The sequence below is a fragment of the Carassius gibelio genome, chromosome B25 (genome assembly GCF_023724105.1).
Source record: "Carassius gibelio isolate Cgi1373 ecotype wild population from Czech Republic chromosome B25, carGib1.2-hapl.c, whole genome shotgun sequence".
Taxonomy (NCBI): domain Eukaryota; kingdom Metazoa; phylum Chordata; class Actinopteri; order Cypriniformes; family Cyprinidae; genus Carassius; species Carassius gibelio.
The window spans coordinates 5,315,998-5,324,029 of NC_068420.1; the positions used below are offsets into that span (position 1 = coordinate 5,315,998).

General features: G+C 37.5%; 2 protein-coding genes across 3 annotated transcripts; one reads left to right on the top strand and one right to left on the bottom strand.

Annotated features, from left to right (window-relative positions):
- The first annotated feature begins 90 nt into the window (after window positions 1-90).
- On the top strand, window positions 91-4,411 carry tmem138 (transmembrane protein 138). Of its 2 annotated transcripts, none has more exons than XM_052597541.1 (5): window positions 91-260; window positions 1,551-1,984; window positions 2,228-2,399; window positions 3,213-3,288; window positions 3,566-4,411. In XM_052597541.1, exons 2-5 carry the CDS (start codon window positions 1,857-1,859, stop codon window positions 3,676-3,678), a joined length of 489 nt encoding a protein of 162 aa, XP_052453501.1. In that variant the 5' UTR covers window positions 91-260; window positions 1,551-1,856; the 3' UTR covers window positions 3,679-4,411. The 2 variants fall into 2 exon arrangements, with proteins under 2 accessions (XP_052453501.1, XP_052453502.1); XM_052597542.1 differs by lacking the exon at window positions 91-260 and adding an exon at window positions 448-785.
- Window positions 4,412-5,611: 1,200 nt separating this feature from the next.
- On the bottom strand, window positions 5,612-8,017 carry tmem258 (transmembrane protein 258). Its single transcript, XM_052597543.1, has 4 exons — window positions 7,877-8,017; window positions 6,768-6,877; window positions 6,536-6,664; window positions 5,612-5,780 (listed from the first exon to the last, which is right to left on the bottom strand). Exons 1-3 carry the CDS (start codon window positions 8,000-8,002, stop codon window positions 6,538-6,540), a joined length of 363 nt encoding a protein of 120 aa, XP_052453503.1. The 5' UTR covers window positions 8,003-8,017; the 3' UTR covers window positions 5,612-5,780; window positions 6,536-6,537.
- Window positions 8,018-8,032: the final 15 nt, after the last annotated feature.

Below are 8,032 nucleotides of genomic sequence, written 5' to 3' on the forward strand. Positions count from 1 at the left end.
TAGAGGGTCAAGAGCCTCAAATACCGTAGATCTTAGAATACATCCACGTGGGCTTCAGTCCTTACGGTAACCGGATGTTCGCGCCGTTGCCATGGGAGACGAGGCAGCGCTCGCGCACTACTGTGGCTCGCGATCAGCTCAGAAAGTCCGTTACGATCAGGCGGAATCAGGATGATTTTACTATTCATACGGAGGATTTCACGATTCACACGGAATTAAAGAGAGGCGAAGTCTGGGTCTGGACTTGCACTGATTCAAAGGTGTGTGTACACTTTTAAAGATGTGTGCGTTTGGTTAGCTGTTAGCCTTTTTAGCCGGTTAAATCTCTTGTTTATGACTTTGGTTTGACGTAGTTTTGCCTTTATTAGTGTTGAACGCATTTTATATGTTGTAGAATTTAATTGCGGTCAATTTATGATTATGATATGATTAATACTGAAATATTCAACTTGATAGATAGTCACGAGAGATTTCACACGAAATCACACGAATCCAGAGAAGCGACCGCTAATCTCGTGCCTTCTGTCATCACACACAATGTGATTCATTCACTGCACACTGTCGGTGTTTCACGGTGACCGTCGGGAGTGTTGAGGGAAGCTGGTTAAGATCTTTGTTTAGGCTGTATGTTTGTAGTTTTGAATCAGACGGAGATTAGAGATTCCCAGAGCGTCTCATCTCCTCCTGCACTCGGTGAAATTAACCCCTAATCCCCTCAGAGACCTGCTGCTCCTCCCGGGAAACACCTTGAATAACACGCGCTGAAGACCAGTGTGACTCCACAGGTGATAGATAGATAGATAGATAGATAGATAGATAGATAGATAGATAGAAGTAGATAGATAGACAGATAGAAGTAAGTAGATAGATAGAAGTAGACAGACAGACATATAGATAGATAGAAGTAGATAGATAGAAGTAGATAGATAGAAGTAGACAGACAGAAAGATAGACAGACAGAGACAGATAGACACAGACAGATACAGACAGACAGACAGACAAAGAGACAGACAGACAGACACAAAAAGACAGACAGGCATACAGACAGACAGACAGATAGACACAGACAGATACAGACAGACAGACAGACAAAGAGACAGACAGAAAGACAGACAGGCATAGAGACAGACAGACAGACAGACACAGACAGATACAGACAGACAGACAGACAAAGAGACAGACAGAAAGACACCGAAAGACAGACACAGATAGACAGACAGACACAGACAGACAGGCATAGAGACAGACAGACAGACACAGAAAGACAGACACAGACAGACAGACAGGAATAGAGACAGACAGACAGACAAATGGACAGACAGACACAGGCAGACAGACAAAGAGACAGACAGACAGGCATAGAGACAGACAGATAGACACAGAAAGACAGAGAGACAGACAGTCACAGACAGACATACAGACACAAAGACAGACACAGACAGACAGACAGAAAGATAGAGACAGACAGACAGACATTTGATACATAGATAGCTTGCTAAATAGAAGTTTTTTTTCCTGATGTGATTTTATCTTCTCCACCATCCATTCAGGAGGAACATCTCAGCACGCTCCGATGAGGATTTCAGTTCTTCAGGAACATAATATTCCCTCAAGCATCTGAATGTTTACTCCTCACCGTATGCAGCATGGCTGAATCCAGGATTAAACGGCCAGTGGAACAGCTCCAGGAATTATCCTCGCTGTGCTTTGGTTTTTCATGGAGTAGCAGGAAGTGAGATGGAATTTCCTCCATATAATCACGACGAGATGATCTCCTCCTCAGACGTCTGCTGAAGAGTTTCATATGGCCGAGGGCTGTGGTGTTGTTTTCTAGTATTTAACTGATCACTGCTGATATGCTCCAGACCAATAACTACTCGCTGGTGCTGCTGATCCAGCTGGCACTGCTGACCTTTGACCTGTTCGTCAACTCCTTCAGTGAGCTGCTGCGGGCCGCGCCGGTCATACAGCTTGTGCTCTTCATGTGAGTGCATTACAGATTTCACCACATTATTGATAGCACCAGTCTGTGATATGCTCAATATTAAATGTAGAAAATATTAAGAAAATAAGCAATATTTTCAAAATACTAGAACCAAATGTGCAAAAGTCTAGCAATGACGATGTCATGTGTTTGATTCCCAGGTGTACTGATAAAATGAAAAACTTGCTTGTGCAGCATGAATGTTTTCTAACGTTATTTCGCTTATCTGTCCTGTTTCGGCAGAATCCAGGACATCGGCATCCTGTTTAATGTGATCATCATTCTTCTGATGATGTTCAACACATACGTATTCCAGGTGGGACTGGTGTCTCTGTTACTGGAGCGATTCCGAGCGCTGCTGATACTGTCTGCTCTCTACCTGACTCTCAGCATCTGCTTTCACTGCTGGGTCATGGTGTGTACGCACACACACACACACACACACACAAGCAAACAAACTTTGATTATTACTAGATACTACATGGAATCTGTGAGCACAGTAATCATTAGAGTTAGAGTCATAAGAGATATGTAGAGTTATAGTAATTCCTCGCCATGTTTAAATCCATTCTGCTGCACTTTTGCAAACTCTAATTGCTTAATATTTAAGAATAAAGTTAATTACAAATTTTATTTTATTTTTAAACCCATTCTGGTTATTATTTTTCTTAACAAAAAATTATTAAGCATAATATATAATAAAAATAAATCTCAATATACTCCCGTTTTCATTCATTCTGTTCATTTCATGTTTAGGTTTTTAGAAAATTGTTATCGTCTTATAGTATATCAATAAAAAATGTAAATAAAATGGTCCAATATTTATAGCTTTTGTCATTTGTGAAATTTAGTAAATTCCTCATCATGCTTAAATCTGAATAACATTCTAAGAAAATTATTATTGTATATAATAAAATAAACATAAAAATAAATTTGATTTCTGTACGTTTTTCAAAAATACTTTCTATAGATATAGAAATATAACAGAATATCCCTTTATTCTGTTAATTTCCACTGTTTAAATCCATTTTGCTGAAAATTATTTTTGTATACTATATAAATTAAAAATGATTTAGATAGTGTCCAAAATTGACTTTGCAGAAATTATTCATGTATAAAACATAAAATAAACATTAAATTAAAAAAGATTTACATTGTGTTCCGAATTCCATCCATATTTGTATTTCTAGAATTCTAATTCTCCTTCGTTCTGTTCATTTCCCGTCAGAACCTGAGGTGGATGGAGTCCAATCGTTTCGTGTGGACGGACGGGCTGCAGGTTCTCTTTGTGTTCCAGAGACTGGGTAAGCCGGCCGTAAGACGTCAGCCAAACCCCCAATAGGATTTCAGGCGAGGGTCACTGTCAATCTCGTCAAGAGCCTCTCAATCCCTTACTACATGTTAGGAGATACAGGCCTAACCTTTCTCTCTCATGACACTAAAGCTGTTGTAGAGGTGTGATCAAACCAGAGGCTGAGTTTTCTTCCAAACAGACTGTCAATCAATGGCTCTTCACTATTTAGCAGATTTGCTGTTTCTGTAGAAGTTAACCAGTGTGTGTCGATTGTTTTGTCTCCCCAGCTGCTGTGTTGTATTACTACTTCTACAAACGCACAACCGAGTATCTGGGAGACCCCCGACTTTACGAAGACTCCCCGTGGCTCCGTGACGCATTTGCTAGAGCGCGACAGTGAAACGAAACGTTTGGAAACGAATCCAAAATGGAGCACGGGGGACGTTAACGTTGTGCAATGCAACACACAACCAAAGCATTTCAAGAAACAGAACGGATGGACTCTTTCTGAGCCCCGCCACCTTAAAACAGACTTCTGGATTGTAAGAAAGAGCCAAGATGGCGACTGGAGAGATCTCATTTTGTGTTTTTAATGACTGAGAAGCCCAACGAGATATAACATCATGAAACCTGACGTCTCAATATCTCTAAACACATTTTAGTTCAATAGTACATGATCTTACAGCCGCTAAAATGATCATAAATTACTTCTTACATGTTGGTTGTGTAGAAATCTCATTGTGTAATGTAAAATGTCTTTTTATATGGTTTTGGATCATTGATTTTGCAGCGTTTGATTGTACAGTTGAACTAAGAAAGACTTCGTTGACTTCGGTTTGCCTTTGAAACGACGAGTGGAATTTGGTCTCAAGGAATCGTGTGAATTTTTATATATTGTGCCCTTTTTTCTTAACATTTTCTTTGTAATATTTTCCTACACATCCTCCAAGTGACGCACGTTTGGTGTATTTTCAGTAAATTGTCGACGGAGCATTAACAAAGTGCCTCACTGTTCACCCAACACTTCACTAAGTGAGTAACAGCAGAGCGTCAGTGCACTTGTTATGCCGAAATCCAGATCCTCTTTTTCTGTTATTCATGTTGTCCCAGTAAACATTTTCCATTGTCCTGAATCGTGTCCCTAATGCTTTATTTCTATTTATCATAAACATAAACATTCTTTAAGGAATAATTCAACCACAAATAGTCCTCAATCCATAATATCGCTTAAGTAAAAATGTCTTCTTGTCCGAATCAAGAAAGTATGTGCAATGTAGCACCGTGACAACAGTCCTAAACATTTTGGTGTTATTATGGACTCAGATTTGGTCCAGAAGCAATGGTGTAAAGTTAAAATGCCTTAAAAATGATTTGTTTCTTACAAACATGCATGCTTCATAAAATGATCACTGATGGGACAGAAGTGGTGTGGATTATTGTGATGTGTTTATCAGCTGTTTGACTCTCATTTTGACGGCACCCATTCACTGCAGAGGATCTATTGGTGAGCAACTGATGTAATGCTACATTTCTCCAAATCCGATTAACTATTTTTTGGGTGAACGATTTTTTTCAGTTTTCAGTGCACGTCTGTAGTCTCTTTATCTCTGAGACAGGCGAGGATCTCCACGCTGACAGACTGATCTATTCTGATCAGTCAGATTAGGCTTGGATTGGGGTTTTACGCACCACAAACAGCCCGCAGGACACAAATAGCATGCTGTGTTTTCAAATACCCAGCCAACTCGCTCCTGTCATCTTGTGAGGATGAATGTAGGAACGTACTGACGTATGAACATTTTAAAATACACTCATCCTCAGGTCATCCAAGATTAGGATGAGTTTGTTTCTTCATCAGGTTTGGAGGAATGTAGCATAACATCAGTTGCTCAGTGATGGATGCTCTACAGTGAATGGGTGCCATCAGAATGAGAGTCCAAACAGCTGATAAAAACACCACAGTAATCCACACATCTCCAGTCTTGTGAAGAGAAACGCTGTGTTTGTAAGAAACAAATGAATTAATATTTAATCAGATGAAGCATTTGTTGGTGAATCTCTGCTTGACATGTTGCTGTGGGAAAAATAATGACTGACTGATTGTAAAATATTTTTCTATGAATTATAATAAAAGTATTTTAATATTTTATTGTTTAGGATTAAATGCATGGAATAATTTTAATGTGAATGAAATAGATACTTTTATAAAGAGTTACTTACAAAGGAAGTTAAGCACATGACAATGTCTAAATATAGAGGTTTTAATACGGAAAATAATCCTCAAGAATGAAACCATCTCTAACAGTTGGCACATCAAATAAAATCAAGAATCGTTTTTTTTTTTTACCAAAAACAGTTTTTATTGGTGATTATTAACCCACAGTCCTGCCCATCACACCAGTGCAAACATCCCTCCAAAATCCCAGTGCTCCTGAAGTCTCGGAATAAATGTTCGGATCCCCTTGGAATGTTTTCCTGTAGCCTACATGTCATTTCCACAACCTGATGAACACAAATACAACAGAAAATCATGATCCTTGGGTCATGCCGAATCTGTGGAAATAGATTTTGCCAGGATCGACTGTCTGAACCACATGTCTGACATTCTGAAACATGTCATAAAATGAAATATGTGTTGCATTTGACATGTCTAGAGATATAACAATGTTTGTAAAAGTGCTTATAACGGTTGGAAAACATTGTTCAAATTTAGTTATTTATTGTATTCTTTCATTCCCTGGGTTATACCAATTCTGACGATATGTCACTTGTCATAAAAAAGGTAATTGTGAATTTTTTTTTTTACTAATATATATATATATATATAAACTTTTGTTGCTTTAACTTTTTTTTTGACTGAAATAAAATACAAAAATTTACTAAAATAAACAAAAAATTAACACTTTGATTAAAAATTATAATAAAAACTGATTCAAAATGTTAACCAAAACGCTAATATTTTAAAGTTTATTTATTTTTGCTTTTTTGAGTTTGTTTTCCTTAAAATTCTGTTTTCATCTCACACTTTTTTTTTCTTTTCTTAGTAGACTTTCTGACATGGAATAAAAAATAAAAAGGTAATTGCAGCACTTATATTTGACCGTTCTTCTCAGAATTGCGAGTTTATATCTCTCAATTCCCAAACTGTAAGATAGAAGCTAGGCTCAGAATAGTGAGAAAAAAATTAAGAATAATAGCCTTTTTTATCTCATAAAAGTTAGTGTTATAACCCATCTGAAGAGCATAAAGACACTCACTTTCAGACATAAATGCCGACCCACAGTAAGAGGAACAGAACGCCGAAGCCCATGAAGAGCGACGCCACCAGAGAAATGAGCAGCTCTTTGTACAGATCTCGCGTGTACTTCGTGGACGTTACTTCATATCTGAGAGAGAGTCAAGGATGCAAATATACCAACATCTCTTCAGGCTAAAATTTACAAGCACCTTTCTGATGATGAAATGCAATCTGTGAATAGTGAAGGATACACAAAGAACCAGGCGGTGAAGAACATGCCGATGGCCAGCAGCACTACAGTGAGGTGAGGAAACACGGCCGGGTTCACCAGACTGGTGTATCTTGTCATGGCTTCCAACTCCTGCACAGAGAATCAGTCATTCACACATCAGTGCACATGACTTCTGACATCTGAAGATGTTCAACATCATGCTGAAACCCAGAATAAACTAGAACAACATCACAAGCAGCACATAAAGAGCCCGGAAAGAACAGGAGTATAAAAGTATAATATCCACATATGATGAACTGACATTAGTTTTCTAGTGCAGATTAACAATTCTGAACAGAAACGTGGATTAAACTTGCACAAAACAGCTGATAGATATATAAAATACACAAATGTGACCCTGGAGCACAAAAGCAGTCTTAAGTCTCTGGGGTATATTTGTAGCAATAGCCAACAATACACTGTATAAGTCAAAAGTATAGATTTTTTTATTTTAAAAATCAAAATCATCATCAGGATATTAAGTAAAGATTATGTTGCATGGATATATTTTGGAAACCTCCTACCGTAAATATATCAAATCGTAATTTTTGATTAGTAATATGCATTGCTAAGAATTCATTTGGACAACTTTAAAGTGATTTTCTCAATATTTTGATTTTTTTTGCTCCCTCAGATTCCAGATTTTCTAATAGTTGTATCTCAGCCAAATATTGTCCTCCTAACAAACCATACGTCACTGGAAAGCTTATTTATTCAGCTTTCAGATGAGGTTTAATTCTCAATTAATTTTTTAAATCCTCATTTACTGATTTTGTGCTCCAGGGTCGCAAATTTAAAACCTAAATGTTAACACTTCTCATTTTATAATTCACATGAAGCTTATACACATACATATTTATGACTAAATATGCACATAATACTTTGAATAACGTCATTATCTGTGTCTGCAAAGAAAAAGCTTCATCAGAGCACAGACTCCTGACTGTAGCTAACAGCTAAAGCTACTTACAGACATAATTTAACAAGACGAGCGATTAAAGGAAATACAAGACGCGTTATTTATAGTTTCAATTCATTTTTGCACTCGCTAGCATTTAAGAAATATAGTAATTTGCTGTAAAATCATACCATCGTGTGACAGGTAAAGGCAGAATCTGTCAGACCGGAAGAAGAGCAAGAACAGCCACGTAAGTACAGTGACCGGAAGAGGAGTTTTATTTTGCACAATACAAAATAAAAGTCCCAAAACGCCATAGATAGATAGATAGATAGATATTTTTTTCA

Bases quoted from the DNA above. Each gene is read 5' to 3' on its own strand.
- tmem138 (XM_052597541.1), top strand. From the start codon at position 1,857: ATGCTCCAGACCAATAACTACTCGCTGGTGCTGCTGATCCAGCTGGCA. The intron at 1,985-2,227 runs GTGAGTGCATTA...CTGTTTCGGCAG, and splicing joins ATACAGCTTGTGCTCTTCAT to AATCCAGGACATCGGCATCC. The intron at 2,400-3,212 runs GTGTGTACGCAC...ATTTCCCGTCAG, and splicing joins GCTTTCACTGCTGGGTCATG to AACCTGAGGTGGATGGAGTC.
- tmem258 (XM_052597543.1), bottom strand. From the start codon at position 8,002: ATGGCGTTTTGGGACTTTTATTTTGTATTGTGCAAAATAAAACTCCTC. The intron at 6,878-7,876 runs GTATGATTTTAC...TTCTCTGTGCAG, and splicing joins CCTTTACCTGTCACACGATG to GAGTTGGAAGCCATGACAAG. The intron at 6,665-6,767 runs GTATCCTTCACT...ACTCTCTCTCAG, and splicing joins TTCACCGCCTGGTTCTTTGT to ATATGAAGTAACGTCCACGA.